Raw genomic sequence first — 16,829 nt, 5'->3', positions numbered from 1 at the left:
GTCCGAGATGAAGCTGGAGAGGAGGAAAGGGGCCATCATAAAGCCCTTCAATGCCAAGTTAAGGAGTTTGGCTGTGGGACCCACCACTTCATCAGTCTGTTGTTTTGGCAGGGTCACTGCTACGGAGAAAGAATTGGAGCACAGAGATGGAGGAGAGACTAGTTAGGAAACTATTCCAGAAGTTCAATGAGAAATGAGGGGGACCCGAGCGAGGGCAGCAGTGCAGTAGGAACAGAACGGAGCTGACCCAGAGAAGGTGCACAGAGGAGGACCTGCTGGCGTCGGTGGCCGATTGGATTTGGTCGTGGGGAGGAGGAGGAGGAGGAGGAGGAGGCCAGCAGACTCGGGCTTCTGGCCCGGGTGACCTAGAGGACGTTGACTTTGGAAGGGCCTCCAGGGCATAGCACAGAGGGCCACAGAGCATAGCTCTGTGAGGAGGAGACTGGCAGTGCAGTGGCCGTCCAGACTGGGTCATCCAAACACACCAGGGGTGTCAGTCCCCAGCTGTCTTTTTTTTTTTTTTTTTTTTTTTTTTGCGGTATGCGGGCCTCCCACTGCCGTGGCCTCCCCCGTCGCGGAGCACAGGCTCCAGACGCGCAGGCTCCGGACGCGCAGGCTCAGCGGCCATGGCTCACGGGCCCAGCCGCTCCGCGGCACATGGGATCCTCCCAGACCGGGGCACGAACCCGCATCCCCTGCATCGGCAGGCGGACTCCCAACCACTTGCGCCACCAGGGAGGCCCTTTTTTTTTTTTAATTCAGTTATTTTTGGCTGTGTTGGGTCTTCGTTGCTGCATGCGGGCTTTCTCTAGTTGGCGGCGAGCAGGGGCTACTCTCTGTAGTGGCGCGCGGGCTTCTCATGTCCTGGCTTCTCTTGTAGCGGACATGGGCTCTAGCCGCACGGGCTTCAGTAGTTGCGGCACACAGACTCAGTAGTTGTGGCTCGCGGGCTCTAGAGCTCAGGCTCAGTAGTTGTGGCACAGGGGCTTAGTTGCTCCACTGCATGTGGGATCTTCCCGGGCCAGGGCACGAACCCGTGTCCCTTGCATTGGCAGGTGGATTCTTAACCACTGTGCCACCGGGAAAGCCCCTCCCCGGCTGTCTTGAGTAGAGTTGCCGTGGAGTGCATGGGGAAGGTGGAGTCCTTTTCGTTAATTTCGTTAATCTAATGGTAATTAAGGAGTCCAGGAAGAGAATGTGAAAAGCTGGCAGCTTAATTAAAGATAAGTGACAGGTGGAGGGGAATTCAGAGGCTCCCTAACACATGCTGTTCCCCCACCCCACCACTGAGGCCGAACATCAAAGGAGGAGGTGGTAAGCTAACCAAACACCTGATGAGAAGTGTTACAGCATCAGAACCGCTTTGCCAGAGCCTGCAACAGCTTCTGAAAACTCCTGTCACCTCAAATTAACCTCTCTCCGCGGGTGCCACAGGTCAGTGGGTAACCAGGTAAAGGAGCCTGCGGGAGGCCGGGGATGACTTTCCCCTCCTGACGAAATGCGGCTCCCTGGCTTCTGTGCCTTTGATGTCTCTCTTATAAAACCTGATTTTCCATTTATACTGGGAGCCTTGAAGTTAGATTTGGCTCACGTAGGATCACGTGGCACATTAAACACCAGAGCGGAGGCAGTGGGGAGCTGGTTTTCCTGGGCCTGATGCCGTGGATACTAATGTCAAGCAGGGCCTCAGAGACCAAAGCGGAGGGTAATTATCACCTCTCCTGCACAACGAGATTGCAGGAGTCAGCCAGCAATTGATTTTTTTTTCCTACTACAGATATTTCACTGCTTAATTGGTAGTGACACAGATGGCTGGCTCTCACCAGGGCGCTGCAGACCAAGCCTCCCGAAAGCAGGGCCCCTGGGGACGTCTCTCCCTCTAGTCTGTGATGCTCTCACAGCACATCCTCTGTCGGGTGGGGGTGGGGGTGGGGGTGAGGGCGAGCAGGCTCCCTGTGCTTTCAATTACAAAACAAAAGCAAGAGTGAATCCAGAAGCGCTTTCCTGAGCCAGTCGAGCCCTCCCCAGCGACATACTGAGAGTCAGCTTTGAGCTGGACACTGTGGAGAGTCTGGAAATGAGCAAACAGTAAGTAGACTCTGGCCGCAGGCAGCAGTTGGGAGCCATCAGGAGGCCTATGAGATGGTGGGAGCTGTGTTCTGCTGGCATGAAGCCTAAAGTGGATTGTTAAAACCCTCCGTGATCCAGCCCCACCCCATTGTCCAGCCCCACCCCGTTGTCCTTACGCTACATCTACCCTGAACTGTTCCAGGCCAATTGTTTTTTGCTTGTTTGTCTGTTTGTTTTGGACCTCAAGTGCAGAGCTGATTGCGAACCTCAGTTCATGGTCCACTGCCATCGTCCTTCCAGGGAAGGCCCCTCTTGTTTTACTCTCTCCTTCCCTCCTGTCCCTTTCTCCTTCCATAGGCAGCCACCCTCCTATATTCAGTGTATGTCCTTGGACATGTCTGTATCCTTGAAAAACACGCAGAGTTATTTTATGTAGTGTGTTTTTATTTACATAAATGGTATTAGGCTATAGATCTCTATCTCTAACATTCATCTTAAAAAGAACTACCCAGGGGTGCTTCCCTGGTGGTGCAGTGGTTGAGAGTCCGTCTGCCGATGCAGGGGACACGGGTTCGTGACCCGGCCTGGGAAGACCCCACATGCCGCGGAGCGGCTGGGCCCGTGAGCCACGGCCGCTGAGCCTGCGCATCCGGAGCCTGTGTTCCGCAACGGGAGAGGCCACAACAGTGAGAAGCCTGCGTACAGCAAAAAAAAAAAAAAAAAAGAACTACCCAGGTTGTGCACATGGAACTCGTTCATTGCTTCTGTCTGCTGCAGAGCACCCTGTCCTGAGCGTCCCTCACATTCTCCACACCCCTTCTTCTAGAGGTGGACATCCAGGTTGTTGCCAACTCCTTGCTATCCCAAAGGAAGCTCCAGTGAATGTCTTTGTTCCTGCCCCCTTATAGACCTGGGCAAAGATCCAAGAGGTTCCCTGGGTGTGTGGCCAAGAGTAGCGTTGCTGGCTTCCAGGCATGCACAACCTTAAATCCACGAAGCTCTGCCCCTTGCCCTAAGAAATAGCTGTACCAGTGTTCCCTCCCACCCTCAGTGAATGAGGGTTCCCCTTTCCTCACACGCCAACATTTAGGACTATCCAACTTTCTAGTTTTTAGTTAATGTTATAGTTGTAAAAAGTGGTATCTCTCATCTCTTTGCTTTTTTTAAACTTATTTAAAATTTTTTATACAATTTTTAAAGGTTACACTTCATTTGCAGTTATTACTATCTCTTTGCTTTAATTTGAATCTTTCTGCTTACTAATGAGGTCTGCTTCTCTTTACATACTTATTAGCCATTCAGGTATCTCCTGTAGGAATTACCTATTCATATCCTTTGCCCATTATTCTAATTAGTTTTCTTTTTCTTGCTGATGTGCAGGCATCTCTTGTGTATTATTAGTTCCTTTTGGTTGCAGACATTGCAGATATCTTCTCCCTGTCAGTTATCTTTGTCTATTGACATCTTTCTTTGAACAGAAAATCCCTAACTTGCCAAATGCCTCTTTTAAAATTTTATTTGTCTTATGATTCATGCTTTTGGAATCTTAAGATATCCTATCTTACCTATGCCATGAAGATATTTTCCTATATTTCATGAATTCCTTTATGAGTTGTATCTTCTGCATTTAGGTATACAGCCTACCTGAAATTCACCTTCATATATGGTGTGAGGTAGGGATCCATTTTATTTTTCTCTATTTAGTATGCCAGTTGTCCCAATAGCATCTACTAAACAACATCCTTTCTCCACTGAGTTGTGATTCTACCTTAAAGTTAAGACTTTAAGTTAACTTAAAGTTTTATGTATGTGTGTAGGTACCTGTATATTTCTGGTCTCTCTATTCTGTCCCATGGTCTGTTTGTCAGTTCCTTCCTATCTCAGTATCACAATTCTTATTAATTTGGCTCTGCAGTATGTCTTACTGTCTAGTAGGACAAGTGTCCCCTTTTAGCTTTTCTTTTTCAAAATTGATTTAGCTATTTGAATCTTCATTCTTCCTCACAGCTTAGAAATATTTGAACTCCTCAAAAAATTTTACTGACCATTCACTGGAATTGCATTGGATTTTATTAATATGAGAACTGGATTTTTAAAACATTAAATCATGTTATCCATGAACAAAATTTATCTTTTCATTTATTCAAATATTTGTAACTGTCCTTTAATAGAGTTTTCTCAATTTCTCCATACAGGTATTAATTCCTAAATACTATGTGCTTAAGTTGCAATTTTGAATGGACCTTCTTTTCTTTTTTTTTTAATTGGTTATTGCTGTAGTAGAAGAATGCTGTTGGTTTTTGTAAGTTTTTCTTGTATCTGGCAATCTTACCAAATTCTCCTGTTACTTCTAATAGTTTTTCTCTGCATTCTACTTTTGTTTTTTTTAATATCATCCTTAAATACTGGTAGTTTTGTCTCTTCTAATCCTTCTGTCTCATTTCTTTTTCTTGTCATATGGCATTGGTCAGGACCGCCAATACTTTGTTGAACAGCAGTGGTGATAAGTGAATATTCTTGACTTGCTTAAGACTTAAAGGGAATGCAACTTTAAGTATGTTTCATGAGGGTTTTTAGTAGATAGCCTTTATGACATTAAGGAAGGTCCCATCTATTCCTAGTTTTCTGAGAATTTTAATCACAAATAGTGTTATCAAATACTTATTAAAAACTTATTAAGATAATATATGATTTTCCCTCTTTGACACTATAAATGTTATAAATTGATATGTTTCTGATGTTGAATAATCCTTTCATTTTTAGGATAACCTTACTTGATTATGCTGTACTATATTTAATTTACTTTTTAAAAAACAACTATAGTTGATAAGTTTAATTCACTTTTAATGATTTATCCATGTCAATTTCATTTTCAAAGTCATCAATGTGTAAATATTCCTAGTCTTTTTACCATTTCTTAAATAGTAAGAATTTCTTAAAAAGTAAATATATCTGTAGTTATTTCTCTTTCTTCATTCAGTATTTTATTTGCATCTCATCTGTTTTTGTCAGTCATGCCTGTCCTCAGTGCTGTTGCTTGTGCTGTTTTCTTTGCCTGAAATGTTCACCTCCTAGGCCCCTGGTAGCCCATGTGGCACCTGTGTGCAGATTAGGAAAAGGCATCTCTTCCTCAGGCAGGCACAGCTCCCACTCACCCCCATCAGCCCAGTGCCTGTGTGCAGTGCACAACCTGCATACCCATGCATGGCAGCCCTGCCCACTTCCCTGCTTGGTTTTATTCCCTGCTTGGTTTTCTTCCCTGCTCATTTCTCATGGCACCCAAGGCCGCCCATTCTTCAGGTTTCAGCTTCCTCGGTGAAACCTTTCCTGTTCTCCCCTGGCTGAAAGTAATCTTTCAATCTTCCCCCTCCCTAAGTCCCTCCTTCTCTTCCTACCACCCTCCTTTGAACTCACATCACACATCATTTGTGCATCTCTTAAGGCATTTATCTCGTTTTACCTTATGTCTTATTATTTTGTGTGAATGTCTTGTGATTCCAACTGGATTAACCCCTTGAAGTTAGGGACTATAGTTTGTTTGTCCTTAGATCCTCCCTCTGCCTGTGGGGCTTTGTAAATGTTACTTGTATGAATGACTGGGTATTAAATGTAGGAGGTAAGAAGGGCCTTATGTGATATTGTGTAAATGGTGTTGGGGGGTGGTCTTTAGAGGCAGAGATAATGGCAGAGCACACGTGAAGGTGATGGTGATTGTGATGATGACGATGGTGATGGAGGATACACTTACTGAGTTTAACATGTGCCGGCACTGTGCTAAACGCTTTCCCAGTTTGCTTCTCTAAGCCTTCTCAACAACCCTTTGAGACAGGTGCTACTATGAGCTCGATTTCGCTGCCAAGGAAGCTGGGGCACTGATGAGTCAGCAGTGGAGTTAGTGAAGCAGGCCTGGTCTGCCTGGCTTCAGCGTTCGGGCTTTCAGTTGCAACGACAAGCAGACTCCTTCGACCATAAAATGGTTACCATTTATTGAAGACTTACCTACATATCAGGCATTGTTGATGCTTACAGATGTTATTTCTAATCCTGATGCCAAATGTATCAAGTACAGAGTATCCCCACTTTGCAGATGAGGAAACAGAGTCTCATCAAAGTTAAGGGATTTACCTAAGGTTACATAAATAGAAAGTGGTTATAATCAGATCTCTCTGACCCCAAAGCACATACTTTCCTCTGCATCATGGGCACAGTGCTTGGGGCCAACAAGAAAACCCTGCCTCTGGAGCAGAAGGTTTGTGTAGGAAAGTGGAGGAGGCTGAGGTCAGAAAGGCAAATCTGCCTCAGGCTGTGGAAGGCCTCGCCTTCCAGGATGGATAATCAAGACTGGCTTTTGGAAATCAAGGGTCCCAGGCAGGGACCTTGATTTGAGGATGAAGTGGGATGGTCTGGACACCTGGAGGCCAAGGGAGCCCGAGCTAACTGGAGCTCTGCCCGAATCTGTGCTCAGGGAAGCACAGGGCTTTGCACAGCTGCAGGGAGATCAAAGCACCCAGGTCTGCAAAGAAAGTGGTATCTGAGCAGATCTGCAGCTTGTGGAAATGGTCCATTTCATGCCTCTCAGTGACTGCAGCTCCTTGAACCTGCTTATTTCCCGAAGTGACCAGAACCAACTTTCCTCAGCCTCCTAGATCTCCACTAACATGGCTTCTGAAGAGCCGCTGGAAGATCCCCAGGGTGGGTAGTGGGAATTTGCCAAGGATGGAGTACAAGCAGCATGGCCTGCACCATCTTCATTTCCCAGAGCAGGGAGCCCATCTCCTGCTCACATGTGCTCAGAGGTGGGTGGGGATGTGCAAAACCCAGGAGTGGTGCAGATGGCATTTTTGACTCTTGGCCAGCACTTACCCCAGCCCAGCTGGTCCTCTGTGGGCCGCAGTGTGACTCTGTGCGTGTGTAGTCACCACGTGCCTCACTAGTGCCCTTCCCCGTCCAGGTCATTGCTGTGGTCATGGACCTCTTCACTGATGGTGAGATCTTCCAGGACATTGTGGATGCTGCCTCCCAGCGCCGCGTGCCAGTGTACATCATCCTGGACGAGGCGGGCGTGAAGTATTTCCTGGAGATGTGTCAGGGCCTGAAGCTCGCTGACTTCCGTATTCGGGTAAGTTGTATCACTGGGACTGGGGGTGGGAGGGGGGAAGGAAGTGGGATGGAGACTGCCTCTGCCCCTCCCTCTGCCTGCTCCCCAGTTCAGGGGCCCAGGTGAACAGCACTCTCAACCCCTTTCCTTCTGTCTAAAACCTTGCCTCATGAACTGATAACCCTAACTACATGCCCAGCTTACGTTTTATCCCAAGGCTGCTGAGGCTAAGGAGGCAGCTCCAGCCTAGTCCCGGGGGCTCAGCCCGCAGAGTCACTGTCAGGGTTGAAGGCAGGGCTGTGTTTCTCTTCTGAAGAGCTTTCAGAGCAGACCGGGGCTACCTGGGCCCGTCCGAGCCCAAAGCCAGATTTGCTGACTTCCTCAGGCCGTAGGAAGCAGAGTCAGGGTCCCGTGGACAAGAGGATTCATCCTCCACCCACGCAGAGACTCAGCTTAGAGCCTCTAGGCCCCCAGCCTGAGTGACAGTGCCCTTCTCCTCTTCTCAACAGAACATCCGTGTCCGCTCTGTGACAGGTGTTGGCTTTTACATGCCCATGGGGAAGATCAAGGGGACCCTGTCATCCAAGTTCCTAATGGTAGATGGTGACAAAGTAGCCACTGGATCCTACAGGTGAGTTGGGCCAGGTCAGAGAAGGGCCTAGGAGGCCTTTGTTCATGGTCAGAAGTGTTCATGTTCAGAAAGATGCTGGACTAGAACCTCCACAATTATGAGTTTAAGAGCTCTTGTCTATTCTGATAGCAAAGAATAGCCTCCTGGCCAGTCCCTTCCCTCAAACTTTCTGGCTAATGGATTATTCAAGAAAGAGGGTCAACTTTTGTTGAGCATTAAGCACTGCCTGCCTTTCATGGTCCACAACAACTGGTTGCCTTTTGAGGCTGGAAGAGGCCCGAGCACATGAAACAATTAATAAATGGCGTCAGTCCTCTTACGTGGTTAAAGTATGGGGTTTTGCAGACGCTAAGTGCTCTAAAAATTCAGAGAAGAACTATTAAGGAATGGAATACCATTAACAGCAGTGGCAGCTATAGGTACTACTTATTAAATGTATGTTTGTGCCAGGTACTGAGCGAAACCTTTTATATTTGTTATTGGACTTTGAGCCTCACAACAACTCTGTGACTGTACACCTTACAAGCCCCATTTGACAAGGCACACAGGGCAGAAAGCAGGTTTGAATCCAGGCCTGACTTCTCTTGCCCTTGCCCTGCACCCACTGCCTGCTTTCTGCATTTGAGGCCAAGCCCTGGACCAAGGGAGGATTTGGGTCTGTGGAGGGAGAGCACCCCAGCACGAAGGCAGCAAGGCATCCAGCCTCAGTGGTGGAGCAGGTCGGGCTGGGCAGCGGGATTTGAGATGGGCTCACCGAGGGGCGGCTGGCAGGGCGAGGCTGCAGACCTGGGCACATGTATGTTGCTTTTCTGTCCCTGTGTTCCCAGATTCACCTGGAGTTCCTCCCATGTGGACAGGAACCTTCTCCTCCTCCTGACGGGGCAGAACGTGGAGCCCTTCGACGTGGAGTTCCGGGAGCTGTACGCCATCTCCGAGGAGGTGGACTTGTACCAGCAGCTGGGCCTGGCAGGAGGCGCTGGCAGGCTGGGCCTCAACTACTCCTCCACCGTGGCTCGCAAGCTTATCAACCCCAAGTACACCCTGGTGGCAGGCAGCCGCCACCCACCTGGGGAGATGATGCGCTGGGCTGCCCGGCAGCAGCGGGAGGCCAGCAGCAATGCAGAGGGGCAGGAGGAGGGCAGCGAGTCAGCAGGGCGCCTGGAGAGTTTTCTGCACGACCTGGTCACGCTGGAGCAGGTGCTGCCCCCCGTGGAGCCCGTTCCCTCGGGAGAGCTGAGTCAGGATGGCAGGGTGGTCTCCCACCTGCGTGTGGACCTGAAGCCCAGACTCCGGGAGGCCCTTGCCCGAAGTGGCAGGGGAGAAGCTGCCAATGGGGAGGCCACCGCGGCCAAGGGGGGCAGGTGCTTCAGCAGTAGGTTCTTCAGCCGGTGGTCCAAGAGGCCCGCAGCGCCCAGTAGCACGGCCAGTGCCCTCTCCCCCGAGGCCTTGGCCGAAGCGGAGTTTATGATGGGGAAGAGGCCCAACCAGGGCTCCAGTGGCGACGTCTCAGGTGAGCCCCTCCCACCGGGCCCAGGGCTCCTCAGGCCTCTGGCCCTGGTCCAGGAGCACTGCTGATTTTGCAAGAAGGCCGCCTCCTGGCAGGGAGAGCACATCAGCTCTGGGCCCTATGGTCCTCAGTTCCCATCCTGCTCTGGCCTTTGCCTGCGTGTGGCCTGGGGCCAGCCACTGCAGGCTGGAGTTTCAGTTTCCTCTTCTCTAAAAGGGAAAAGTGATGCCTGCCTCGCCCAGCTGTTCTGAGGATATGAAGTGCTCAGAACAGTGCTGGGCACGGAGTAGCCTGAGACTAGGGCTCTGACTCTAGGGCTTGTTCCAGTAAACCTTGTTCCTTGCTGGATCCGTTGCCGTCAGGATCTGACCTGGCCAAACACGCCGCACCAATGCCCTGGCCCACTTTTCCTTGTTTCTGTTGTAAATAGTTTGACGTGGCTCCTCCCTGTGTTTATTTGATGAGTGGTATTTGCCAGGCTGCTTACTTCTGGGAGAGATTGTACCTGGCGGTGGTATCTTTCTGCCTTTATCCCTGCCTTTATCTCTTTCTCTGGGACAGTCTCCAGAGTGGCCTTTTCTGGTTGGTGGTGACAGCCAGGGCCACTGCTGGCACCTTTTCTCATGTTGGCATTGCTGAGTCAAAGGGGTTTCCATGTTGGGGTTTCTCCCTCCATGGCTGTGGGGCTTTGCAGTGGTGAGGCTGGGCTCCCTGGCTGGCCAGGTAGGTAATGGCAGGGACTTACCTTGGGCAGCCTGAGTGCTTCCAGAATTCCTGTGTTCCTCAAGGCCCCAGCTTTGACCTGACATTGGCTGGAGTGCAAGTCTTCCCAAACACTGATGCCCCAGCCCTGCTAGAGAGCCTGACACACTCAGTCTGTGCCTCTCAAAGTTAGGACAGGCTTGGAGTCTCCGAGAATTTGGGCACAGCAGCAGTGCCAGGGCTATAGCTGCATTTGGCCAGGAAGCATTTACTGAGCGCCGCTGTGTGCTGGGTCCTTCACTAGGTGCTCTCTCTCTCACTTGGCCCTCACAGGGACCACGGAGGTGGCAGATGGAAGCTCAGAGAGGTGAATTAAGTGGTCCCAGGGCACAGTAAGTGGTAGTGGGGCCGGGACGCAAACCGAGGCTAGGGCCCGTGTCCTGTCAGGGAGGGGTAGCTGGGCCCGTCCCATTCCCCCTGGGCTCCCTGGCTCCCCCAGCACCGGATGCTTCTGCTGCCCTGCACCTCTTGTTTGGAAGAAGGGTTGCCATGGTGAACACCTGGCAGGGAAGAGAGGGGGAGGGGCGAGTCCAACCACAAAAGGAGCTCTTTCCCACGTCCTGACTGCAAGTGAAGTAGAAGCTTTCTCTTCCTTCAGCCCCTCACCCTGAGGTGCTGTTTCCATAGAAACAAAAGGCCATTGTCTTATCCCTTACTGCTTCCTTTAGTGAGTCTCAGCATCAGATTCCCCTGCTTGGATGACTTGAACAGATCACTGACACGTCTGCTGCTCCCTGAGTGTTTGCATGGGGTGCCAGGAGCCAGCCAAACAGCCAGGGACAGTGCCCTGTACCAGCTCGTCTCCTGAGTGCCTGGCACCCAGAGAGACAGAGTCAGAGACAGAGAGAGAAGGGCAAGTGCAAGAGTGCAGCGGCACGCACGAGGGATGGCCCTCAAGATCACCCTATTCCTGCTCCGTCATCAGGAAACGCACAGAGTGGCCTCGTCCAGCACAGCCTCTGTGTACCTGGATGGGCATCCAGCCCTGAGGGCCTGGAATTCAAGTCCCTTAAGAGACCTTTCCTCTCCCTGCTGCTTTCTTCTCTCGAAGGCAGGGCAAGAAGCAGAGACTCCCCTCCCCAAAGGCCCTTTTTGTGGCCTCCAGCCTCCCAAATATTTGACTGGTTTAGTGCCTCCTCTCAGGCAGCAGAAGCTTATCAGCAGGACTCTGTGTGCCAGAGGGTCAGGTTCCTGGCAGCATGGGGGTCCCCAAGGTTGGAACCAGCAATCCTAGTACACTGGGAACTGTCATCTGGGAGGAAATCACTTTAGCTCTTCCCTTAGGGCCCCATCCAGGGAAAGGATCCCTGTCCTACAGTGAAGGTTCAGAGCATCATCAGAACAGCCATCGGATGGATCTCAGCTCCCAGTTCCTTGCTCCCCACACCTTGGACACATCTTTTCACCTCCCCAGGGCTGTTTCCTGGTTGAGAAGAGGAGGGGTTGATCCAGGGAGGGTTCAAGAGGTCCCTTTGAGCTCTGATTCTGACTGTCCTTTCTGTCCCTGCTGCCCTCTTGTCAAGGGAGAACCCAGGCCGATGTCAGGGTGGGTAAAAGAGAGAAAAATAGGAAAGCTAAGAGCTGACAGCCTGTACAATTACTTGATAAGAAGTATATAGTTGTCAAACAGCATGCAAATTTTTGCAAACCCAAGTGTGGCCCTTGGGAGAACCTTCAGAAATCCCTTCCTTTGGGTCTGGCAGTCCAGCCGGGGGGCGGCCAGGTAGTTTGAAGGCTCACAGCTCCCCCTACTGGTGGAAGCCAAGCACCCTCTCCTGGTTTTTCTCTCAGCTGAGTCCTCACTCCTGCAATTGGCGCCTTTCCTGAGCCGGCCACCTGTGCCCAGCCAGGAGCTCGGGACTCTGGGGCACAGATCCAAACTCAGGGACCAGCAGTCACTGGAGAGCCTTGTCAAAAGAGTGAGGAGTCTGTCCCGCTCGGCTGGGCTCAGGAATCTGCATTTTAAACGAGCGCCCCGAGCGTTTTCCCAGGTAGGGGTCCTCAGAGCAGCAGATTAGGTGACAAGGCTCTGCCCTCGGGGGCTGCCAGTTTGGGGGAGGGGGTTCCAGGTGATGTCCTGAAACCCCTCCTGGTCCCTCTGGGGAAATCCCTGGGACAAGGCCAACACTCTCGTGCACGGTAAGAGGAGGAAGAAAGGCACAGACTTTGGCTGAGCCCCTGGCATGAGCTGGGTAGACACGGTGCTAAATGCTCTCACCCAGAACCCACAGCCACCCTGCCTGATGACGTTGTTTCAAGACGAGACCCCAGAGGTGCAGAGAGGCAAGGCCCTGTGCCCACGGTCATGAGTGAGAAAAGGGCAGTGGGCTCTGCTGCCTCCCAGGGACTGCCGGAGCGTTGTGGCCATCTCTGGAAGGTTAGGGTTGACACCAGCTGCCTACGTCTTTAAAGGCTGTTTGGAAGGGCCAGAGGCCTGAGTACATGAATGACTTCACCCCCCCACCCCCCCACCCCGGTACAGAGGAAGAGGAGAGTGCCTCTGGGTCACCACCTTCCGAGCGCCCCTGAGCCCACGCTTCTGTTCCCAGAGTTCTCTGCGGTGACTGCAGCCACGGTTGCCTTGCCAGAACTCTCCCAGGTTCCCCTGAGTGGTGCGTGGATGGGCCACCCTGGCTGGCAGTGTGGTCTGGCTCCCAGTGCTGTGCTCGCTGGCTCCTGGATTTGGGAACTTCGGATTTGCCTGTGTCATCCCTGGGGTGGAGGTCTCAGATCTCTCTCCTGGAAGTCTGGGCCCTTGCCTGGGATGGAAGGCTGGGGAGGTGCTGCTGGGGTTCAGAGCTCCATAAGGGACCTGTGGGCCTCCAGTTCCAGGGTAAGCCTATTCAACAGCTGTCTTGCCAAGATGGAGTTCCAAAACTCAGTGTTGCCCCTGAGGTCACACCCCAGCTGATGTTCTCAGGCCGTGCTCTGATTGCATAAACATGAGCACTGTTACCAGCCAAGGTCTCGGTCACATGGCACAGATGAGGGGAGCTGAGGGGGCATCCTTCGAGGAGCTGATCCCACTGGGCTCTAGAGAAGAGGCAGGCATCCTTAGTCTCATTGGCAGATGTCAAAATCCCCTGCCCTGCTGGTCTCTTGGGCCTGGCCAGGGCTTCCGTCACCATCTAGGTGAGTGAGGGCACGTACGTCACCCAGTCACTGCCCACTGATGCCACTGCAGTTGCTCTTGCTATGAGATTGGTATGAACCCTTACGTAGCTTGCTGCTGCCTGATCGTTCATTGTTTTCAACAAATGTCTGTCTGTGCAGTGTCTGCTTTGTGCCAGGCACTGTCCTAAGTTCCTGGTGTAGCAGTGGACAAAGTGAGCTTGCCCCTGCTCTTGTGTACTGGGAGGGGGACAGGGAGGGCGAGGACCTTCTCCTGAAGAGTGATCAGGGAAGGCCTCTCTGGCAAGGGGGCATCTGAGCAGAGGCTTGAATGATGGGAAGCAGAGAACCATGTGGACATCCAGGAGAAGAATCTTCCAGAAAAGGGAAGTGTGAGGTCCTGAAGCCTGTAGGGAGGTAGAGCTCGCTGTCCTTGTCACGGCCGTCTATACCACTGTCCCCTCTCTTGCCTGCCGAGCCGGACCGGCCAGGTCCTGACCATCGGACCAGGTCCTGATGCTCCAGGCCTTCCTTCAGGCCGCCTCTCCTCCACTTCCCGCCCCTATGTCCAGTCTCACTTCTTCCTTTGAAGTTTGACTTTCTCTCATGAGCCTCCTTTGGGCCGCCTGTGCCACATACACTTTGTAAAAAGTAGAAATGTGGGGCTGTTGATATATTCTCCTCCACTCACCTGAGCAGGTGTGATTGGCCACAGCGTCTGCTGCAGGCGGCAGTGGGCTCCGGTATGTGCGCCGCGGGAGGGGTGGGCTCGAGGGCTTAGTCCTCAGCCCGGCCTCCCGTCAGAGGCACGGAGGTGAATTCTGAGCGAGAGGTCCGTGTCCAGGCTCGCATCCAGCCTCGGAGAGTGGGTGGGAGTGTGGGGAGCTGGCCACAAACCTGCTCTGCCCCGGCTGCCCCCAGCCCACGCGGCCACTCCTCCCTGGCCTCAGGAGCCCAGACGACTTTTCTCACCTGCCTCCAAAATTCTGCTGCCTCTGGGGAGAAACTCAGCATCTGCTCAGTAGGCCAAGCAAGTACAGCAAGCCGCTGAGGACAGGAAGTGGGGACGGACGTGTCCTGCGGCAGCCAGGGGACTGCGGCACAGGAAGGGCAGCGGAGGCAGCCTCAGCACCCGAGGAGACTGGAGGCTGACCCACCTCCGGGCCCTTGGAGCCACAGGGAGGTGGGCATCATCGTCTGGCTCCCCTCCCACCTCCTCGACGCTCTAGCTGCTCTCGGAATGGCCTCCAGGGAGGTTCAGCTGGTCCCGCAGCAAGTCCCGAGGCCTGGGTCCCGCTGGCCAGGCAGGGAAGGGCCCTACTCAGGCCTGTTCAGCATCTCTCTTGCTAATGGCCCAGGAGAGGAGGCCGACAACACCTCCATGAAATTCACAGCTGAGGTGATATGGGAAGGTGGTGTGAGTGCCAGGAGATGACCCTGGCCCTGGTGGTGTGGAGAGGAACCGGCAGGAAAGAGGTCAGCAGCCACCCAGGAGACGGCGGCCAGCGCCCCAGGAGGACTCCCCGCAGCAGGCACACAGCCGGCCTCTGCTTGGGGTGTAAAGGCAGGGGACATGGATGGAAGGGGCCTGGGAAGAGAAGAGCTGTGCCTCTCCACCCCTTTCCTCTCTGTGAAGGGTGTGCCCCGCGCCCCTAAGCCTGGGGTCCGTGCCACCATGCCTGGCTCCCTCCCGGTCAGCCTACCGGCCCCTCCTGAGGCACCGCTTTGCCCCTTCCACGTCAGCGGCCTGAATGGTGGGAAGAGCTGAGATGGGGCTCGGCAGAGCGGGTACTGGCGCAGGCGCTGCCTGGCTCTGGGGGCTACTGGCCCCCCTGCCCCCCACCGTCAGGTCGGGCCGAGGATGCCCCCTTGTGGCAGGGCCATGCTGAGGGTCACTGACAGTGACTGCGGTCGCGCTTGTGAGCTGTGACGCAGCATAGGGTATTAGCAACTGGTGAATCGCACCGCTGAGGTCAGAAGATGGCAGATCCCTGATGCCCCAATCAGTGGTGGTCTTGCTGAGGCCTTCAGGACAGGGAGAATCTTTCCTTTTGCTCTTCTGAGGACCTACTGACCTGGTTTCAGCAGCTTGGGAGGGAGACAGTGACCCCAGCACCCAAATTTGTGGTGTGGGTGGTGCATAGTAGAGGGGCTGGAGGCTAGCCCAGGGAGCATTTTACCTACATCCTCCCTCACCTGTGTCCCTTGTCTCTGCAGGTAAAACAAGTTCCAGTCCTGCCAAGGCCAGCAATTGTGTGATTTTGTGAGCTGCGGGCCAGCTGTTGGCAGGACCTGTGGATGCCCCCATCCTGTGCTGTGGAGACACAGGTCAAACCCTGCACCAATTTGCACATCGGACACCTACTGGCCTCCTGCCCCTGCAGCCTCCATCCTGGCCTCAGGGACCCTGTATCCCAGGTGTGAGGGTCTGCAGCATCTCAAGACAATCACACGCCTCCACAAGACTGTCGTGGCCGGGCAGGGGATCACCCTTTGTTTACATGAAGTGGAAGCTTGACTAGTGTCTGGTCTCCCTTATGCCCAGCCCCCTCCCTCCACTGGGCCAGCCTTGCCCTGCAGGCTCCCAGATGGGGTGAGTCCATGTCTTTATACCTTAATGTGATGGGGTCTCTGGGGGCAGCCCCAGCCCCCTGGCTTCTCCTTCCCTGGGCTTCCTGGTGCTGCTGGTCCCCCAAGAGGTTTGGTGGAACAGAAGGGACGAGGACAGGGCTCTGAGCCCGGGATCCAGTCTTGCTTGAGCTTCTGAACTCAAGGTGGAAGATGCAGCGAGGACGGCCGGGGGCTGGCTGCTGTGGCCTTCCTGGCCTGTCCCTCAGACTCCTGCAGTGGACTCTGAATGGAATGAGGGCAGAATTTGACCCTGCCATTTTGAGAGCCCTTGTGCTGAAGTCTCCTTTCCCTCCCCCAGCACCATCCTGGCAGGCTCTGCCCTGAGTGGTCCAGGCCTTCTTGGCTATTGCCTGCTGCAAGCCCATCTGGCAGTTCTGCTAGTGCCTTTACCTGAGGCGGCTCCCTCCCGTTTTTTTGCCTTGATTTGCAGCCCAAAGTAGGGAGAGAGCGAGCCTGGCTGATGTTCTGATGGTGCTGGAGGCTGGGCCCTGTGTCACCAGGAGCGTTTGCCCTCCTCCCACCTCAGAGATGGCCCTCAGTCCCTTCACCAGCCAGGACTTATGTGCCTTCTCTAGTTATATGTCAGCCAAAGACCAGCCTTGGCCTCCTGCTGAAGTCAGACTGTATTGAGGAGCCTCAGCCTCCCTGGCTTCTTAGGGACCTGGCCTAATTGCCATGATGCCAGGCCAGAAAGGCCAGCTGAAAATCGCACACCACCCCCTCGTCATGCATGTGACTGAGAGGACCTGCGGAGAGAGATCTTGAACGGACAGCAGAGAAACTGCCAAACCGCAGGCTCTGTGGCTGGCCTTGCTTCCGGCCGGGTGCTGGAGGCCTGGAGAGCCGGGCACTGCAGCGCCTGAGAAAGCACCACGCTCAGCCTCTCTCAGCCTCCTACTTCTGAGCCAAACTCCCATCCTCACATCTTTCCTTCTGCAAAACCCTGGGGCACCAGCAGCACCTTGGCGAGGGGCCCTGGTGCCTGCTAGCACCTGACGGGAGAGGGAGCAAGGGGACCA

The 16,829-nt window shown here is 53.3% G+C and overlaps 1 protein-coding gene across 1 annotated transcript in view; it reads left to right on the top strand.

Moving 5' to 3' along the window:
- Positions 1 to 15,446, top strand: part of FAM83F (family with sequence similarity 83 member F) — a 29,417-nt gene extending 13,971 nt beyond the window's left edge. Inside the window, exons 2-5 of the mRNA XM_060113943.1 lie at positions 7,022 to 7,189; positions 7,678 to 7,799; positions 8,627 to 9,309; positions 15,397 to 15,446. Of these exons, the coding sequence (XP_059969926.1) occupies positions 7,022 to 7,189; positions 7,678 to 7,799; positions 8,627 to 9,309; positions 15,397 to 15,446 (1,023 nt within the window). The remainder of the gene's footprint in view (positions 1 to 7,021; positions 7,190 to 7,677; positions 7,800 to 8,626; positions 9,310 to 15,396) is intronic.
- The last annotated feature ends 1,383 nt before the right edge of the window (positions 15,447 to 16,829 follow it).

The sequence above is a fragment of the Mesoplodon densirostris genome, chromosome 11 (genome assembly GCF_025265405.1).
Source record: "Mesoplodon densirostris isolate mMesDen1 chromosome 11, mMesDen1 primary haplotype, whole genome shotgun sequence".
NCBI lineage: Eukaryota > Metazoa > Chordata > Mammalia > Artiodactyla > Ziphiidae > Mesoplodon > Mesoplodon densirostris.
The sequence above is the reverse complement of the archived record's forward strand: the minus strand, read 5'-3'. Positions and strand labels throughout refer to the sequence as shown.